Source organism: Chionomys nivalis, chromosome 5 (assembly GCF_950005125.1).
Source record: "Chionomys nivalis chromosome 5, mChiNiv1.1, whole genome shotgun sequence".
NCBI classification, from domain to species: Eukaryota; Metazoa; Chordata; class Mammalia; order Rodentia; family Cricetidae; genus Chionomys; species Chionomys nivalis.
In genome coordinates, this window is record NC_080090.1 from 78786403 (window position 1) to 78808228 (window position 21826).

The window sequence follows — 21826 nt, forward strand, 5'->3', positions numbered from 1 at the left end:
AATTATAAAGCTGTTAAAAATCCCTACCTTAAATCCACACCAGCTTATACTAACATCCTGTGTTCTCAAAGTTAATAGTAATTAAAAGAATAATAAACACATCACTACTTTTATAAGAGTATCCCCTCTGACTTAGTGTTGATATTTTATAAGTCACATAAGAATTGTGTACTTGTACTATGATTCTTACCCACACAATGTAAACCTTAAACTAGAACAAATGTTATGACTAACTAACATAGCATAATCATCTAAATGCTATGGTAACTAAATTAAAAAAGCACCATATGAGCCGAAGCCTATATAGTCCCACATTTGTACTTTTACCATTGTACTAAAAAGGAAGCACACCTCCAAGACAATGCACAAAGCTCCTATTTGTAGTCACTCTGGTGTTAAGAATAACATGGCTGAAACGCACATGGTTCACAAACAACATGAGCACAATCTGAACCATAATAAACACATATATTGACTGCTATGCTATTTCTAAGCAGCAGTTGTCATAACTCAGAGGACAGTCTACCCTGACCCAGAAGACATGACACATGGAGATGACATGTGCTTTAGCCTACAAATGAGAAAGCACCCAGGTGTGTATTGACCTCAAAGTGTCGCCTTTCCAGCACTGACAGAACAATACTCTTAGTGGTAATATCGCCTCGAATCAGATTCCTGACCTTGGCACTGGGCATTCAGCACAAAGCTCCTAGGCTAAGAAATATACAGGAGCATCCTGATTGAGAACATTTCCTCATTCTATCTCAGCCTGAGTCTGCATCGGAGGCACACCTCACCTAAGCACTGTCATAGAAACTTTTGTTGATATCCACAGACTAAATATATATGTGTAGGGGCATCATGAATCCTCTGTGAATGACAGCTTCATAAAATGGCAACATTATATATAAAAGAGAAAAGACTGTGATGTTGAAATATTTATGCCAGATTGATACAAAGAAATATTTACTGAATTTAATTGAATTTCATACACATTTTGAAATGCTCCATTGCTAAGTAAAATCATTTGTTGAGATAAAATGCATTAAATGTTTTAAGATAATTCAAAAGAACCTAATGACAACTATTAAATTCAATTGGGAAACTGCTATAAAATATTAGTGTTAACTTTAACACACATGTATACAAAATAATTTCAGCATTGTGCAATTCAAAAACCAAAAACTCAATTAACAAAATATAAAAAAAAAATCTGGAAAACCTCAAGTTATTTGATTCAGTATGGGCCTTCTACACATTAACAAAAGCATATTCATTACAAGTCTTCTCCCTGCACTTTTAAAACCATACATCCTCCAAATGCTAACAGCGTGTTTAATACAGCCATTTTAAGTTTTGGAATGGAGCATGAGGAAAACAGTAACTTGAATGAAAGTAAACATCAAGACTGTAAACTTTTTCACCACCTGGTAAATGCCAATTTGTACAACAAATGATTTTGGGACAAATGATTTTGGGAGAAAAAAAATATTGCATGGCAGAAATAACCATAAATATCTGCGCACTTGCCATGAATCCCATCATTCTGCACAGTTACTGGAAAACTTGATTAAGCACTGGCATTCTGCACTGAAAGCATCTAGCACTTTGATTCCATGCCTGTAATTCAGACATTAGCATTCAAATCAGCCCACAAATTGCTTTGGTATTTGTTGAGCGAATTCCAATTAAATGATTTTAAGTAATCATTTTTCATTTCCTGCAGAGTATCCACCCAACACCTAATATTCCCATGGAACATGAGGTAATTTGAGATGTTAGAATTTTTCATTTTTATTGGGATTATTTTTTTAGATACAAGAAAACTTGTTTCCATTGCTGAAAGAAATCTCTCCCATTCTTTGACACTTCCTTTGCATCTATGTAAAAGAAGGTCAGCTATCAGTCCATACATGACCTCCACATCTAGAGATAATTAAACGCTGCTGTTTTTTAACTCATCAGAACCCATCACATTGCCTGACACTGCCCTCCAATCACAAGAATGCTTTTGCTCCATTTCAAGTTATGTAAGATGAGTAGAGCTTTAAAAAGGACTCAAGTTGCTGGGCAGTGGTGGTGCACGCCTTTAATCACAGCAGACTGGAGGCAGAGGCAGGTGGATCTCTTGTGAGTTCGAGGCTGGTCTATAAGAGCTAGTTCCGGGACGGGCACCAAAGTTACAGAGAAACCCTGTCTCGAAAAACCAAAAAAAAAAAAAAAAAAAAAAAAAAGACTCAAGTTTTAGATCAAAAGGGAGTAAAAGAAAATTTCTAAAAACAAATATAAGAAAATTAAAACAATTCTACATAATTACAGGAAGAAAATACGATGAAGTATGACCATAAGCCTAGTATTTGAGCTGTTTGCTTTTGTACTTAATAAAGGAGCTGTAAGATGTGATAATTTCATTTACATTGGTTTGTTTGATAAATACAAAAATATGGAAATTCTCAAGATGGAAATTCTCAAGGTACATGGATCCAAAAGTAGCAGGCAGATGTGGTTTATCTGGAAGTTCATTTTTATGGATGTGGAATCCATTAGAATTACCTGGAAACCACATAAGTATACAACTCAGTTAATTCTCTTCCTCAGAAGCAAAGCTTTTGGCCTGAAAAGCTGGGGCTATAGATTCACTTCCACGAGCTTCATAAGAGTTTACAATGAAAAGAAGGGATTTAAAATAAATTTTTAAAACATATCATTTGAAATGCCTCTCAATATATTTAAGAATCTCCAATTGAAGCTGGGCGGTGGTGGCATACGCTTTTAATATCGGTACTAGGGAGGCAAGCAGGCAGATCTCTGTGAGTTTGAGGCTGGCCTGTTCTACAACAGCTGGTTTCAGGACAGGCTCCAAAGCTACCGAGAAACTCTGTCTTCTCAAAAACCAAAAAAGAAAAAAAAAATCTCTAATTGGAAATGACAATCTTTCTTAAAAATTCTATTACCATTCCCTAATAAATATGTGTTAAACATTTAAAATTTTCCAAGTGTTTTGAGAGATGCTAGGCATGATGTAGTTAATGGGAAAACTGAATCTTTCTCTTGATATATATATATATATATATATATCTGTATTATGTATGTATATATATATATATAATGCTTCCTAAAATAGTTTTACAAAACTGAAAAAATATACATATTAGGCATCTCAGTATTAGTCATGTAGATTCCAGAAATACTTTACAAAGAAAGATGAATGCTATGGTTTATCCAATAAACTAAAATATTACGAAAACTTAAATTCTTGAATATGGAAACAATAGTAATCATCAGAAGACAGACAGACTTCTCATGCTTGTGGACCGGTAGATTAAAATTGTGAAGAAAACTATCATATCAAAAGCAATCTACAAGATGGCCATGGGAGCACCTGCCATTGATCGCAGTACCCCAGAGGCAGAGATATGTGGAGTTCTGTCAGCACCAGTACAGACAAAGCTACATAGTGAGACCCTATTCCATAAAGCAAAGAAACCCCACAATTTTAAAAAGCATTCTACATACTGAATTCAATCACAATAAGAATTCTATATCCCATTCATACTAAATATATCATTTGATTAAAAAAATGAAAACCAATCTTACAAATCATATGAAAAGTACAAAAACTGCTACATAGTCAAAACAGTTCTGAGAGGCAGGGAGAAGTAAAACAACTGATTTCAAACCATACTACAGAGCCATAGTTAATGAGATAACCCAAAGCTTGCACCAAAACAAGCATATAAATCAATGTTATGGGAGCATAAGATCCAAAAATAAGTTGGTGAGTTCGTGGAACTACACATATCTGATTGTTGAAAAACATGCACAATTTAAATTTGGATAAAAGACATCTTTTAAAAATGGTCCTGGGAAAATAGAACACCTAAACCTGAAAGAAAAGAAGTAAAACTGTATTAGAGAAAGAGAGAGAGAGAGAGAGAGAGAGAGAGAGAGAAACTATCAACTGTAGATGGATTAGGATTGCAATATAAAAGTTCAAAGCCTGAAATTGCTAAAGGAAAAAGCAGGTTGTTGCACTATGATAAGGCCATAGCTGAAGATTTCTGAAAAGGTCCATGGATGCTTAGAAAGTGTCACCAATAACTGAGAAATGGGAATTTATGGAATTAAAAGTAATAATCTGTTCCATAAAGAAAATAGACTGTCAAAGAGGCAATTCAGCAATAAACCTGAGAGATAATTGATACCTAAAATAAAGAACGAAAAACTACGTATTAATAAAACAAATAATACTGAATTTAACAGTGAGTTCTCAAAAGGAGAAATACTGATGGTTAGTAAACATTCTTAGAAGTGTTGCATATTATTAGCCAATTGGGAAACACAAATTAGAACCACATTGAGATTCAAAAAAATGTAATTTATAGAGAAAATAAATGAAAATAAATGTCAGTGAGGATGTGGGGAAAGGAAAATCTTTATTCTTTGTTGGTAAGATTATAAACTGTGCAGTGATTATGGAAACCATATGACCTACCAGAATCATTTCTGGATATATAGGCGATGAACTTCACAGCCTAAGAAAGAAATTCTTACATATGTGGGTTTGGTACTGTTCCCTTCATAAAAGCAAGCAAATGAAGTCAACTGAAGTGGCTGTCAACAATCAAATGAATAGTAAAATTGTGCTACATTTACACAATAAAATTATCTCTACCTTTAAGGAAAAAATGAAATCTGCAGGAAAATATCAATGGGAAAAATATATGATGGAAGGCCGGGCGGTGGTGGCGCACGCCTTTAATCCCAGCACTTGGGAGGCAGAGGCAGGCGGATCTCTGTGAGTTCGAGACCAGCCTGGTCTACAAGAGCTAGTTCCAGGATAGGCTCCAAAACCACAGAGAAACCCTGTCTCGAAAAACCAAAAAAAAAAAAATATATGATGGAAGTAACCCAGGCCTTGAAAGACAGATACCGTACATCTTTTTCATATGTAGACCTCCATGTTCAAACCTTGATGGTTGAGTTTAATTTGAGTGAGATGTCAATAGTGACCAGGTGCCAAAACAAGGATCTATGCAATGTAGCAGGTTGGGAGAGGCCAGAAGCAAGCTAAAGTGACAGTAAAATACATGGGATGCCTAATGAAAAGTAGACAATACTGTCTGGTGGGGGTGGGGCAGTTAAATGGAAGAGTGGGTATGAGGAATTAAGAAAGTTGTACAAATGGTCAACCAAAATTAAGGATGTCTATAAGACCCATATAAAAACTATTACTTTATAAGCTAACTGAAAAGTGATGGTTGCACTAATAAAGCTGAAATGGCTTTCAAACAAAATCCCAGTGCCAAGTGAGGAATAACTTCCCTTGAGTTGTTTAGCAAGGACCCATAGAGGCTCCCTCAGTAAAAAGACAATTGCTACTGCTCTTTACAGCCCTTAGAATTAAGATCAAAGATGGTGTGGGAAGTCTTTCTGATCTTCCAATAGCAAGGCAGGAGAGAGAAATAGGCAGGACTGACAGGCAGAGAAAATAAACAGGAGAAAAACTCTGGGCGAGAAGGATGAGGGAATGAGAGAGAAAAGTTGAGAGCCTCAGGGGTCAACAACCTAATCAACCAGTTACACAACCACATGTGGAATAAGATGGAAAGAAAAAGGTATACAGGAATAGAGAAAGGTAAAATCCCCAAGTCAAAAAATAGGATAATTTAAGATAAGAAAAGATGGTAAGAAACAAGACAAGCTATGGCTGCGAACACATAACTAAGAATAAGCCTCGGTGTGTAATTCATTTGGGGGCTGGGTGGTGGGGTCCCCCAAATTCCTAAAGAGTAAATAGCAAAAATAACCAAACAACAACATTGTCAATCCCAACTTGGGATTCTCGTATTTCCATGTAGGGCCTTAAAAAGATGGGGGGGGGGGGTATGGCTCTTTTAAAAGTTTCTGCCTGCTGGTGAGCCCTTGAACAGCCAGTACAGTTTATAGAGGAACAAAAAACAAAAGTAAAAATGTCTGCCACAGAGCAAGCATCAGCATTGTAGAGCTCTAGGAAGGTTAAATTCAATTCATGATGAGAAGAACCTCCAACTTGGAAGCAAGCTTTAAGCTTGGTTCCCAGAAACCAGGAAGCAGGCAGAGCGAGTCATGAGAACTGCACAGAGATCTAGCTGTAGCTTAACATCTAAATGTTTCTCAGGAGGAAACACACAAACAAACAAACAAAAAGTCCTAAAAATATGCATGGTAAGTTTAAGAAATAAATAGATGAATATAGGAAGTTATAAAAAGAAATAAATTGTTTTAAAAATTAAAGTCTTTAAAGAGACAGTAAAAGTAATATAAAAGTAAAAGCCACATAACAATGAGAAAATACAGAGGGAGTCTGGATCCAGTATGCTAGTCTGTTGATTTTGAATTTTTTGAGTGCTGATAAGTAAAAGACAGCTGCTAAGAAGCCTGGAATTGAAACTGGAACTGTTGAAATGTACTAACCTAGATATTTTAATAATTCTTTAACTTTTAAAATGTCAATAGGAAATAAAAATAAATTGATTAGAAGAATTGGTTTTGGTTTTGTTTTCCCAGGAAAAGAGGTTGTGAATTTGTTCCAAGTTGAAGTAAATTTGGTTTGATCAAGAGAGATTTCTTGAAACATGACAGGTGACATCTATCAACAAACATTATAGTTGTTTTTCTTAGGACTTAGCCATTATCTGAAATTTTCTCAAGGACTCTAAAGATACTTCACCAGCATTCAAGAGGAAACAGTATAGAGAATACAAAGTTCACATTCTCAAGAGCTGGGTTGTTCAAGATTTTTAGTTATTTGGTGGGCAATGGATGTTTGTTATATTTAGGGGAATATAGAATAAAATCACAACTATTAATCCCAGATATTTTGTATTGGCATGGATTTTGTGGTATGTGTATACAAATTCAAAGTCAATGTTGGTACACTTTATATATGTCTATACTCTTGTTTAAAGAATTTTGTATATTGATACTAATTTAAGTAATTGTTACAACATATTCTATATATGTTTCTGTTCATGATTAAGGTAATGTACCTATGCAGTTCATTTTAAAAAGTAAGATAAAATTCTAGATTTTGAAAGATATTATTATGAACTATTTAGGATATTCAAAAACACAGGTCAATAGTTAGTCATCTACAACAGTCAAATTTGTAGATTATCAAGGTATGCTTTCCAGATCATATGGAGATATATCTTAGATAGATAAGTGATCATTATACCTTTCAAAGACCTATAAAATATGGCATTTAAAATGTTTTCTTAATTTAGGTCTTTTCATGACAATGAGACATATCTGCTTTTGGCAGTACCAACTTAATTCAGAAATTATGGGCATTGAAAAAGCTCCTTATGGAGTTTGATTTCAATGTGGCAAGGCTAGCCATGTGAACAAAAGGCTGCTCTTGTTTGGACTGATTGACAGTATGTTGTATAAACTGGACATGCAGGGCCCACAGAAAAGTAACCACTGAACTTTGCCAAAACAAGGCAGGGTGGTTCTTTGGAGTGCCTGCTTAACAGAAGAAACTGCCAGATATTCTGCAGGATGCTAAGGAAAGTGCCTGACAAATTGTCAGTATAGGTGGGACAGTCTTTCAAATTTCCTACTTTGTTGAAAATTCTGCCAGATACTATGGCCTGTAGGCTGAAGATGCATGTCCCAACATTGCAAAAGAATTTGGGGTGACTGTCCAAGAGATCAGATGTCTCTGTCATTTCTAGAGTTTTTGGAAGTTGTTTGCAATGCAGTTTTTGTTTCCTTAAATATATTTTTTATTTTCCTGGTGCCTTTGATGGAGTTGAAGACGAGATAGTTGTAGTTGCAGTTTTCTCTAGACATGATAGAAAATAAGTTAGATAAAATATTTGAATTTACTAAGATAGGATGGATTATGAGGTATTTTCCTTAAATTTATCAGACACAAATGAATTGAAATTGAGTACACTGTGAATGTCATCTTTACTTGGTAGTTATTCTTATTGTATAGTCTTACTATGTTGAAGTTAAAATTTTTCACTTTTTATAGAAAAATGGAATATTGAAGAATATTATTTTAAATTGTGTTAATTTTTTCCTACTGCTTCTGTTAACAATTCAAAGATGTGTTTGATTAAATAAAATTAGCCTGTGAGCAGAAGGTTGTGTCTATAAGTAGCTGACAGAAAGTGGTAAGGAGCAACCACAAGCAGCAATGCTTTTAAAGTGAGAACTGAAATAAGGACACAAGTTGAATGGAGAAAGTTAGCTACTTGCTATTCGGCTTCTCTGAGCAGCAGAATTCCACCTAAATCTTAAACTGTGAGTTCTTTAGCTTGCTTAAGATAGTATTTCTTAGTAGCTTTGAAAGAGTCCATGCCTGAGAGAACATAATCCTTTTAGCCTTTGCTGCAGAAGCTGAAGCCATTGCTTAAGGGGCAGTCACACTAGATAATATATATATATATATATATATATATATATATATATATATATATATATATACACACACACACACAGTTTAGGTCTACATGATTATGAAAGTCCCTGTATTTAAGACTTGATCCTCAGTCCATGGTGATTTAGGTGGGACTTAAGAGAAGGGCAAATTGCAGAGTTTAACTGAGTGGGCCATGGTCTTGGGAGATTTGGGGAACCCCAGCCCCATCCTAAATATTATGCTTCCCGATTTGCAGACTGTAAATGGAATTCCTCCTCCACATACTTTTGCCATGATACACTGTGCTGCCACAAGCCAAAAGCAACAAGTGACTATGCACTAATAATTCTGAAGCAGTGAATCAAAATAAATTTTCATTTTTATATTATCTCAAACATTTTGTGACAGAGATAGAAAGCTGACTAACATAGAGGCTAAGACACACAAAATGAAAAACAGCACCTGCCTCTGTCTAGGGAGAACTCCCGCATTCACTTCTCCAGCAAGAAACAGTAGTTTTCCAGACATAGAAATTGGAAGTAAAGATACTGTATTTATCCTTATTTCTCTGAAGGTACTATTTTTCTTAACACAGGACACAGTATATCAAGGAGCATTTAACAGAGAATAACACAGTTGTTCCATTTAGTAAATTCCTGAATATCTCTGTATTTCAGTTTCTTCACCTCAAAACTATGGTGCAGTGGAATATTAGCAATAGATCACAAAGGTTAAATATGTTACTACATATAGTGCCCATTAAAATCTGGGGACAAATTGAGAACTTGGCTTGTTAATTATTATTCTCAGCATTTGCTTAAAAATAATAATTCACTGTCATCACACTTCAAAAATGCTGCATTTGAATCAGAATTTCATTTAGAATGAAAGTTTCATACTTAATGTTTTGTAATACTATTATAAGTATATGTGAACTTTCCTAAATCCTAAAATTAGGTGCCTGTCTTAGTTAGAGTTTCTATTGCTGTGAAGAGACAAAATGACCACAGAAAGCCTTTTTAAAGAAAACATTTAATGACTGTGACTCACTTAGAGCCCAGAGGTTAGTTTATTATAGTCATGATGGGAAGCAAAGCATCATGCAGTCGGATATGGTGCTAAGAAGGAACTGAGAGTTCTGTATCTTGATTCACAGGTGACAGGAGGTGACCTGTGACAGTGGTTGTGACTTGAGTATATATTAGACCTCAAAGTCCACCTCCACAGTGACACATTTTCTTTAACAAGGCCACACCCATTCCAACATGTCTATAACACCAATCGTGCCATTCTCTTTGGGAATTTTCTTTCAAACACTACAGTGCCTAAAATCTGGATTGCTAGATACATAAAATGTAATTGATGTAAAGTTATCTATATATTTCTAGTACAACATCATCCTAGGAGTGGTTATATAATAATTAACTTTATAGACAAATGTACTTTGTGCATTGACTATGGTATAAAGTAAAAGAAAATGAAATAATAAAACTAAAGCAGTTCTGTTGATGGTGACCAACCTGCAGATCATGTTGTAACAGATCCATAAACTACAGTACTCGGGTTCTACCAGTCCACATCCCAAGAGCTTATATTTAAAAAAGAAAGAAAGAAAAAGAAAGAAAAACAGCAAAACTCAATAATTCAGGAAGATGTCACTCAAAAAATCATAAGTGCAGAAGAAAAGGCCATTGCTACTAAACTATGTGTGCTATATCATGCATAGAAATAAATGGATTTTTTCCTACTGGAAAAGACTGAGAAAATATATTGAATTTTTTATAATGGAAAACAAACCAGAATATACCCATTTGTGTGGACCTTTATGTCACCTCTATGAAATAAAAAATGTATAAATATGCATATGAATTCAAAAATATTGATTTGTGTCAAAGTTCTTGAAAATTAAGTCTACCTAAATAAAATTAGAAACAGCAAATGCATTATCAATTATAGTAGTTATTATTGGTTAGAATATTTTGATAGTTGAGCTAAAGTCATGCAGTTGATTCCCGGATGTACCAGTTTACAACTGCTTTGTTACCAAGATGCAAGATGAATCACAATGGCCAGCTGTCTCTGAAGGGAGCATTATTGATGAAGAGGGATAGGGAGCCAGAATGTGGACAGATGAGTCCAATTCTGTTACAATGACAGGAAAACACTTTAACACATTTTCTGGAAAGAATGGCTCAGCAGCTTAATGCTTATTTCAGTTTGGCACTGAGCATGTGTCCCTCACAGACAGATGCTTAATAATAGTTCTTTGTAGTGTTAATAATTGTGATGCCTACATGTGTTTTAGAGCTAGATAGCTGCTTTCTAAAACAGGTAACTTTAAGATTGTGAATTTCATTACAAATACCACCAGTGCATCTAAATATAAGTTCCTGAATTTGCAAGGCTCAAATTATAAAAGATGTTTTAAATTTTCTGCTGTAAAGCTGCGGGCTGTAATACAAACTATAATAAATAGGCACACATCTTTGCGCAAACACACACACACACACACCCCACAACCACCACCACCATCACCAGAAGTATATTTTAAATAAATTATGTGTATGAGTATCTGCCTGCATGTGTGTGCATAGACCATGGGTGTACAGTGACTCGGAAGCAGAAAGTACTGGATTACTTGGAACTAGAGTTACTGATGGTTGTGAGCTGCAGGTGGGTGGGGAGCACATGCTGCTATAGCAGTGATCTTAAGCACTGAGTCATCCCTCCAGCCCCAACTATACTTCAGTTATGGTTTCAAAGATCAGGTAAAACAAAGTATTCAAAGAGAGACTATAACACAAAATGTTCATTATTAGGAAATACTCTTCTATAAAGCTCAAAATCAAATTTTATCTTCATATAGCAGTCACCAGCTACAGTACAACTGAATTACAACCCCTACACATAAGCATTTCCTTACTAAATTCATTTTATATTGTATTTAGAAACCAGTGATTTTATTTTTTAGCAATTACACAACATCAGAAAAATTAGTATATATATGCATAGAGATTTTAAATTTGTCAATTACTTAAGGTCAAAATTGTTATTGGATATGTTATTATATTTCAATCAAGAATTTTTAGTGACATTGTAATAGAAATCACTTAATTTAATAGAGTTTTCAGTATCGTGTGATGAAATTATTTTAGCATTTGGGGGGATTTTATTTACATAGATATTTATTAGAGGTATCATAAATGTCTTTTGTAAAAGGTTAAAAACATCTACAAATTTTAATATTTAAATATTAACAATATTATGTTCATTTTAGAGAGCAAAATACACAATGGACATAAAGTATTTAATATTAACCACACATATTAATACAAAATAGCTTATAGATATAATATGCCAAGTTTGCATACACACATCGACTGCAATGTTTGTATCTAGCAGATGTATCAATGTGTGTGCGGACTGAGTGTTCCTACTAGCAATTAGTTTTTCCTCATTCTAAAGGCCAAACATGTTATAGATAAGCACAAACAGAATCTATAACCTGTGAAACAAACACCGTTCTGCTCATTGTTTTATTATTTTTCTCTTGCAAGAAAATATACAAGAACCCAAAGATATAATATACTCTGTTACATTAGAACACTGTAATGTTAAGTATGATTTCCAAAAGAGAAAATAATTTAGGACAAAATTAATCAAAATGCCAGGTTTCACATTCCACTGCCAAGACTCCTGCCACAGCATTCCAACGAGTCCCACGCTGAAAAACTATGCAGAGACATGCGGGGAGTAATGGACATTGACAATATCTTCAACAAAAGCTCTGCTCTGAAGAAAACAGACCTGAGTCTGCTTATATGCCAATGATTTGAAGGGAAAATGGGTGTTTGATAACCATGGCATGAGGGCAAAAATTCTTGTGATTTGGTTGTTGACAGCATTTGAGAAAATGTCAGAGTTGCCATAAATTTCAAGGTCAAATTGTACACAGGCTTTCTTGTTTTCTCTGCAAGACTAAAAAAGATTCTCTTTCACTTCTGTAGGTAACTTTTTATGCGTTATGATGAGCATACTTTACATTAGCCAAATATTGCTGAAACTGATTTATGATGCAGTTTTCCATAAAGCTGGAATAAAACAAAATAGTAAGAGGACTGCTATAAATGGTCTTACCAAGTGAAGATAAGGCATAAGAATGTAGATATCAAAATCAAAACTTGATTAAACATTGCAGACTGTGTTCGCTGAATGGCTCTATGAAGATCATTCTAGAATAATAAAAAACATTTTGTTTTGATAAATATTAAATATGCATGAGTTCAAATTTAATGTATTCTCTGTGCATATATGTATATTTAAGTGAATTTAGCAATATATTATCATTTTACATAGATCTAGACAGAAGTTACAATAGAATTCATATTAGAAAGACAGACTATGGGAAGAGCAATAGAACACTAAATTTCAGCTCACATTCTTTGCAAAAAAAATGATTACAAGTTGCATTTCTTACTCATAGACATACCCAGTCCACTATGATTATACAGGCAGACTGTTCTCTCAGTAAAAAAAGACCTATTAAAGGAAAATTGTGAGTTCACAACCAGGTTGAACTGTATAGTTAGAGGCTATATCAAAGAGAAAACAAAAACAAATAAACAAAGAAAAAAAAAACAAGCAATCACCTCTTCCAAAGGTAATGATCTCATGGGGAAAATGGAAATTTCTAGAAAGGTAAAGTATCAAAGAGTAGACCAGTGAAAGGTAGCTGGAACTATAATGAAAAGCCACTAATAAAAAATTACACAAATTACAGCAGCCTGCAACATAGGAAAGAAAGCAATTTTCCACTAAGAGATACTAATGTTGACTTCAGAAATGTTAATATTAAAAGAAATATGGGTGAAGGAGTATGTGCTGAACAGACATGTACAGGTAGGTCTCCCCAGACAACTAAAGGTTTAGAAGGAGACCTAGTAACACAGATCAAAACAGTGAACAATGTCGTTCCTATTCTGTGAGTTCATAAAATATGTAGTGACTGAAAAAGTAATATAAATATTAATTTCTTAAATACCCTAAAAGATGGACACTAACAGTTACATATGCTTATGTATGTTGGAAAATTTTGTTTATTACATACAAAATAATGAACATATGTGATTTTATAGTAAAAATATAAAACGTGAAAATAGTTAGAAATAGTGTCTCTAAAATCAGTTTTAGAAATATTGATTAAATATTGTTACAATGAAGTATTTAATAACATAACTCCTTGCCCACTGACTTACTACTATGTGACAATTTAAATAAAATATAAAATTGGTTAATCTCACATATGACTTGTGTGCATTTATCAATTTTTTATTTATTTTATTTATCAATTATTTATCAATAATTATAGAAATAATGAAAAGTATTCAATTCAAATGGCAGAATTTGTTTTTTATATTGTATTCAAAATTTTCTGTTAGTAATAAATCTTTAGCAATTCACTTTTATCCACCTCATAATCAGGAAAGCATGAGAAAATAAATGTCATTAATAAAATGATCACAGTTCATTATTTTAGTTTTTGGTAGTAGATTACACTATGACTGTTGTGTAAACAAATATTGAGTTTACTGGCCCAAAGTTTATCTCTAGTACCGAACAGCAATATCATGTGAATCCTGAATTCATTGTAAACTATTTCTCTTGAATACGGACTAATAGTTTTTGTCGTGGAGGGGTTATTTTTCTAACAGCTAAGTATATGGCAATTCACAAAGATTAATTTGGTACCAGGTGTTTTTTTCTTTTTTTAATTAGCAGTTTATTTAGTCAAATGGTAATTCTTTGGAGCAAGGAAGAGAGCAGGAGCTACACCACGGGCCATGTTTGCCCAAACTTTCCTTCCATTGGCCTTGTGCTTTCCTGAGAATTGTGGCTTACTTCGCATATGTATTTACAAACACTCTTTTTGTTGTTAATGCTCAAATGTTATTCTGATAATTCTTAGGCCAAACTTTTTGACATAATGTCTGCTTAAAAGTCATTTAAATGAAAAAGAAGTGTTAATACTAACATGTATAGTTTTCCCCGAAATATAATCAATGTTATCAAACCTTTCAGATGCAATATTTTGCATGTCATATGTGTGTGTGCTTGTGTAATAACACTTTGTTTTCAAAACGAATTTGCAACTAGATTGTTTTTTTTAGATGAAGACATTAGCACAGAAAATAAAACAGATGTTATTAAAATATGCAGTATGGTAGGTCTCCTGTAATTTGAAAGTGAAACGTCTCCATAGATTCATGTGTCTCGACATGTAGTCTTTAGCTGGCACATTGATTTCAAAATTGTGGAAATCCTTATTCTTATAATTAAAACTCATATTCTGTATGTACATATATATATGTATATATACATTTGTGCATATATGTATGTACATATATATATATATATACACATTTGTGCATGCATATGGATACCATAGCTCCTCTATGAGTGCATGTGGGTATAATGGACCTTGTGTCAAATTTGGAGGACAACTTGCACTTCAATGTCTCTTTCAACCTCATGGATAGAACTCAAGTTCTCAAGGAAGGAGTCCTCACCCACAGATCCATCTGACCAGATCAACAGTGGAATCCTTAGAATATGGATCCTTTCTGAAAAAATCTATCATTGGGGAATGTGAAACTTAGAGTTCAATCCCATTTCCTGCTGACTCCCTGCTTACTGACTACAGTAGCAATGTGACCAGTCATATTTTCCAGCCATACCTTCCCTTTGATGATGAAAAGGGTTTTAATAATTTGTTTTTCTTCAGGTGTTTGGTCATAGTAACAAAAGAAACAGAAAAAAAAAATAAGTACTCAGAAGTGAGTTTGTTTCTGTGATAAACCAGATAATATAGATATTATTCCTTTGAACTAGTTCACAAATGCAATGTGGGGGACGTTTGAATTCTGAGCCAGAGAATTTCTAAAACGATTTAATCAGAAACTAATGGGTTTTCCAGGTAGGGGGCTGGAAGACACTCACAAGACTTCAGAGGAGGACAATAACTCGACAGAGAACAGGGCTGGAGGCCATGACTGTGGTATTCAGCAAGCAAATCTAGAAGCTTGCTGCCTATGCCCTGATAACTTCAGTGAGGCTGAATTTTCAGTAGACCAATACTGTTACTGTTAACTGTCTTGTGCAGGTTTCATTGAGAAAGATCAACACCTGCAGAAGAAAGATGTCTTCCCCCAATGTATCATTTGATGGTAAAGTAAGTGAACTTAAAATTGAAAGCGAGGGTGCCAAAAAGCACCTACAACTGCTAAACATATTAGCACCCTAAAGATCAACTAGTGTTCTCTGCAGGGTCAGCAAGTGAAGTTGCTGATTTCCTCGCTTGGAGGAGGCAAAAATTGACAACCTCGTCAAATAGTACTGGTTTTGGAAGCATGAACGATGTCAGATTGAGGGATCACATAATCTCAAATCCCAGTTTTAAAGGGCCACTGTAGCTAGGAAATGCATGGCAGGAATGGAATCTTTCCAAGGAGGCCTCAAGAGGCCACCAATTGTAGCTATAACAGTGAAGTCTAGATAACTTCTAGAAAACGTAATGGAGAAAATTAAATTAAAGCAGAAAAGTAAAGTAAAAGAAGACAACACAATGCAGGAGATGGACAGAAGCTGGGTTTCCACTAAGAAAAGCAGTAGCCAGGTTCCAGATAGAGGAGAGGGCTTATGTGTTCTACAAGTAGTAACCATTAACATCAGGGCTACTATTTGAGCTGAGCTATTTATAGCACAAACCTTAGGTGTTGGACACAAAGCTTCAGGATTTCACATTTTCCTGCTAGGTTTGGTCCTACTTTGGTAAACATTGTTTTGCTGTGGCCATAACCCATTGGAAATGCAAATACTAATCTTGAATTTTATATTAGAAGAATCTGACTAAGCCGGGCGGTGGTGGCGCACACTTTTAATCCCAGCACTCGGGAGGCAGAGGCAGGTAGATCTCTGTGAGTTCGAGGCCAGCCTCTACAAGAGCTAGTTCCAGGACAGGAACCAAAAGCTATGGAGAAACCCTGTCTCGAAAAATCCAAAAAAAAAAAAAAAAAACGAAGAAGAAGAAGAAGGAGGAGGAGGAGGAGGAGGAGGAAGGAGGAGGAGGAGGAGGAGGAGGAAGAGGAAGAGGAAGAAGAAGAAGAAGAAGAAGAAGAAGAAGAAGAAGAAGAAGAAGAAGAAGAAGAAGAAGAAGAAGAAGAAGAAGAAGAAGAAGAAGAAGAAGAAGGAATCTGACTCTTTTAGCACCTTACAATTGAGAAATTCCCTTTGTATTTAGAAGAGCTCGGACTTTGAGCATTGTTAGATATATAACAAATAGGGACTTTTGAAATAGAAACAATCACATTTTACTTTATGAGCAAGTCATGAGCCTATGTGGACCAAAGGCAAAATGTTATGGTTTGAATATAAAATGACCCCAAAGACTCATGTACTTGAACACTTGGTGCTCAGCAGGTGGCAGTATTTAGGAGGATTGTGAGAACTTTAGGAAGTGAGGCCCTGCTGTAAATCTGGGAATTTTAATGTCTGGTCCCACTTCCTACCACTGTCTTGCTTCCTGACTCCAAACCAAGATGTGACCCAGCACTCCAGGCAGTTGTTGAAATACCTTTCCTGTGTCCATGCAACGCCTTCCATACTGTGGCGCACTGGAATCCTTGGAAGAGTAAACCAAGTAAATCTTTCTTTCCTTAAATTGTTTTCCATCAGATATTGGTCACAGCAAAGTGCCTTATTCCAGACCCACATTAGCGTTTGAATAAAGATAGGCTGATTAATGAATGTCTAACAACTTGCTTGTAAGTGCTGAAAACAGGGGCGAACACTTTCAGGTTATAGGTATAAGCAATTCCTTCCAAAGAGCATCAGCCTTTGATGGATGTGGAGGGTGAATCCAGCAGAGCTGGGAATTTTTCATGTCTTTCTCCATCTCAGCTTTCTGAGTTACATCTGCCACTCAGCTCAACATAACTGAGTCTAAGAGAATGATCACAAATGAGGAGGTACTCATTCTGAAAGGTCCTGACAAAACCCCACATTTTTATGAAACTTGAAATAGTAGACAAAAACATTCCTACGTAATTTAAAAGCTAAGGCTTATGAACTATGAACCACATATGCATGAGCAGATAGTCTTAAAACTGAAGGATGCTCCTATTTGGAGACACTGCTCAAACCTTTGGACCTGTGTAAGTATCAGTTAGGTGCTGAATTGATGAATTCAAAAGGCCTGAACCATTTTCTTTTCAAAACTGAAGCCTTGAATATCTAGGGAATGCAAGCATTTTACAGATTTTCAGTCTTATTAGCATATAGCACAAAAATCACTTACCTTATATTAACTGGCTATATTAATTAATTATGTAATCTATAGAGTATATTAAGCACTTAGCAGTAGTTTACCACTACACATTAAATAAAACTTTTTGAGACAATTATGATAAAAATTTTTAAATAAAAACATTTAAAATTTTAATAACCTTCAAATTGGACAAATTCTGTATGCTATGTAAATTTATAGACAGAGATGGAACTGCAAAGGAACAGATAAGAGGCCAAATAATCTTTTTGTATTTAAACATTAAAAATAAGTAAAAAATAGTGGATGCTAAAAATATTTTTAGTTTTTACTTTGATTTTATTACTTACAATCATATTTTCCAATGCATGTTTGGCAAGCCAACAGTTTAGAAAAACTGGAACAAATAGATTCCTTAAGGTAGGCCAGAATATCTGTAAAATAAACAAAAACAAAATCTTTACCTCACAGAAAGAAATTATATTGAGAATATTAAAAATAACATGAGATAGAATAAAGGTTAAAAAAAAGAAAGGATTTAAACAGTGCCAAATATTTTATTTTATTTTTTTTTTTGGTTTTTCGAGACAGGGTTTCTCTGTGGCTTTGGAGCCTGTCCTGGAACTAGCTCTGTAGACCAGGCTGGTCTCGAACTCACAAAGATCCGCCTGCCTCTGCCTCCCAAGTGCTGGGATTAAAGGCGTGCGCCACCACCGCCCGGCAGTGCCAAATATTTTAATATCTACACTACTAAATGGTGTTTCACTCATTGCTGAAGTCTTTCCAGGGGAAATTAAAAACAAGAGGCTTCAACATGTGTCAGACATAACCATGCTGAATCTATTATTAAATCTTTTAATGTGTTTTTACTTTGCTGTTCATCTACTTGAGGAGGTAAAGAGGTAAAAGAAGAGTCTTTTTTAACATATCACTGTCTTCAGGTTCAACCACATTAAATGATGGTGAGAAGTTGCATTCATTTGTACTGATATTTAGTTAGCTTGTCATTTAATCTATTCCTGCTCTCTCTGTAGATAAGTCACTCAAATTAGACTGTAAGAAGTAGGGAGCAGCTCCAGATAATATCTACTCACTTTTCATTTGCTTCACCTAAGGTACAAACAGTCATAATTCCACTAATAATTGTCATATCAAAATGATATTGGAACCTAATTATATGAGTGACATACTAAGGATTATTTATATTTGGGACCAAATAGAACAGAGTGACTGTAGCATAGGATTGTTGCAGGAGGAACACCTGGTCATGTGGCTATCATTCACCGTCCTACTAATGAAGGACTGAACTGTGTAAATTCTATAAATAAACTAGAAATTAGTGTGCTTTCAGAATGAGAATTCTGGTAAATAGATCATACTATTAGTTTCTAATTTTAAAATTAGAATTTTAAAAGTAAATTTAAAATCCCACTATATATATGTGTGTGTGTGTGTGTAATTTTGAAGATCTTTAAACAATATTGACATCTATTCACATGAGACCTCTATATACACTTAATTCTTTAAAAGGTTTCATTTTGCTATTGTACTGAAACCTACTATATTTCATTTAACTATGCAGCTTTCTTCTCTTCAAGGAGCTAGATTCTATTCAAAAGTCTTAATTCATGCCTCAGGCTATACTATGTAGAAGTATTTATACTTATTGAATTTAGTAAATTCTCATGACAAATAACTCTTTAAGATGCTTAGACTTACTGAGATGATGAAGGGAACCGCATTGATTATTTCCAAGATGAATGGGATTCGTAAAATTTGTTCCCAGATATTTCCCTACAAATAAATGTTGAATAAAGGCAAATATTAGAAAAGTACCAGGACTCAGAATTTCTCTAGTAATACCAATGCTTTATTAGCAGAATAGTGGGTCTGTATATAAATGAAATAATAACTTATAATTAATTTTATGCAGAATTATGCTATTTGGTTTTGTAATGTTAGAACTAAATTAAATATCTAAAGTAGAACAGGTAGAGTGTATGTAAAATTTGACCCCTAACAATACGCTCTAAAATGCATTACTAGTAAGTAAAGTACATTAGTCGGACCTTAATACAAACTGACACAATTTGTTTTCACTATCATAAATATACGAGTTCATTGTGATGCAGCCTAAGTCTTTTTTAATCATGCTCGTTTTTCAATTCAACTGGCATTATTTTTAAGTTCAATCAAACGTAAAGAACCATTTAATCACGGATATTCTAATCTGCCAATATACACTATGAAATTAATCAGGATTGAATACACAATTTTTAAGCCCAGTGAATTATGAATATATGGTGACTCTTAAAAATTTCAAGAGAAACTATGAGAATATAAAAACAGTTACAGAGATCTTGCTGTTGTAGAATCATTTGTCATAACACAGATGACATACCCATAAAGTTGGTCTTGATACTTAAGGTTTGAGTAAGGTCTTAATGTGCCTGCCATGTACTAAAAGCTGGATCCTCTGAGAAGAAACTTAATGGTGGGCATGAGTTTAGAGACCCTCGTAAGGGGGTATCGACTTGAAGGGAATCAATATGGTATTTGTGGGATACCTGTGAGTTCCATTTGGGTAAGGTATTCACAATCAGAGCAACCCTGGCATGAATATCCCGTGATTCCCATATCATCTTTTACATTCTGCAAGGCACACTTCTTTACTGTAATGTAAACCAACATACAGGCCTTGGAGAAGCCAAATTCATCAAGCTACCTCACAGAAGTCTTTCAGACTTCAGAGCTGCACCTCTTCCTTTGTTACTAAGTCTTACAGACCAATAGAGTGCCTAACAACAAATCCTCAGAATGGCCTCAAAAATTTTAATGTATGAAGCGATCCACACATTGGGAAAAAGAAATCTGGATTGCCCACGTTTTCCAATCGTCATGTAACATTAGTTATAAATAAGAAATTTTCAGTATTCCTTGAGGTTGCAGTGGCTCAGTATACTGCAGTGCTAGATCATCTCTTTCCTATGTGCTAAGATGTTAACAATGTCTGCCACATTAGCTCACAACCCTCCCTCATCTTATAACCAATGTGGTACAACAGGGAGCATGTGGGGGATGGGAACTCATAGAGATCTTTGCTGCAAAGAAATGTTAGGAGTGAAATGATGCCTTTCTCATCAACTCAAGCTAAGTGAAAAGAACTCGAAAGAAATAACTTAGCTTCATGCAGACTTGAAACTATATTTAGTCCATGCCTAACACATGTGGGAAAATAAGGAAAGGAAAAAAATGAGAGCTAGCCTAAGAATGAGCCACAGTTCCTCCATATATGTGTGTGTGTGTGTATAATATTTGTATATATGTATATACACATAAAATAAACAAATGTATTTCTTTATAATTTGGTATGGAAAATAAGGAAGGGAAACTGCTCACTTTTTAAGTGTTTTTTCCTCAAAGGGTGTGTGCCTGTGGTGACATGGGACTGGAACAGATGGGGACCTCAGGAGCCAGACATCCTTATCAGACACTGAGAAGCTAGCCTGAGGCACTGCATGAGTGAAAAGCCCAAGCAAGGCCACAGAAGCTCACACAGAGAACGAGGAAGAGATTGCACTCTTCTGTCCAAAGGAAGTCACACCAGACTGCTGTGAAAATACTGTTCACTTTATCTCTTGGTTTTTATCTGCACTGGACTTCCAAGTCACTTGGCAACAAAAGAGTGGAAATGGAAGTGGCAAAGAACATCATGATGTGGGTGGTCTCAAAAAGAACAATCCACACTCTGCTTTCAGAAAAATCAACAACTATGCATCAATTGCTCAAATCATCCATTAGCATAGACCAGCAGTAAGATGCAAGGATTTGTAGAAGTGTAGGATTGTAAATGGATACTGTTTTTTTTTTGTTTGTTTCTTGGTAGCCCAGAGCCAAATAATTACCAAAAAGAAAACTATATTAATTGCAACACTGTTTGGCCTCTTAGCTCAGGGGTCTCATTAAGTAACTCTTGCATCTTAAATTAACCCATTTCTATTAATCTATGTATCACCACAAGGCTGTAACCTAGTAGTAAGTTTCCATTGTCTTTCTCCTTCAGCAGCTACAAGGCATCTGCCTGACCCTGC

At 34.8% G+C, this 21826-nt stretch overlaps 1 protein-coding gene across 3 annotated transcripts in view; it reads right to left on the reverse strand.

Moving 5' to 3' along the window:
- Nucleotides 1–21826, reverse strand: part of Kcnt2 (potassium sodium-activated channel subfamily T member 2) — a 367931-nt gene that overhangs the window by 185932 nt on the left and 160173 nt on the right. For all 3 annotated transcript variants that reach the window (XR_009057124.1, XM_057769358.1, XM_057769359.1), the window contains exons 6-8: nt 19455–19529; nt 18086–18169; nt 12554–12648 (exon numbers count right to left, since the gene is read on the reverse strand). Coding sequence is in view for 2 of the 3 variants with exons in the window: in XM_057769358.1 (XP_057625341.1) it covers nt 12554–12648; nt 18086–18169; nt 19455–19529 (254 nt within the window). In the remaining variant the exon portion in view is untranslated. The remainder of the gene's footprint in view (nt 1–12553; nt 12649–18085; nt 18170–19454; nt 19530–21826) is intronic.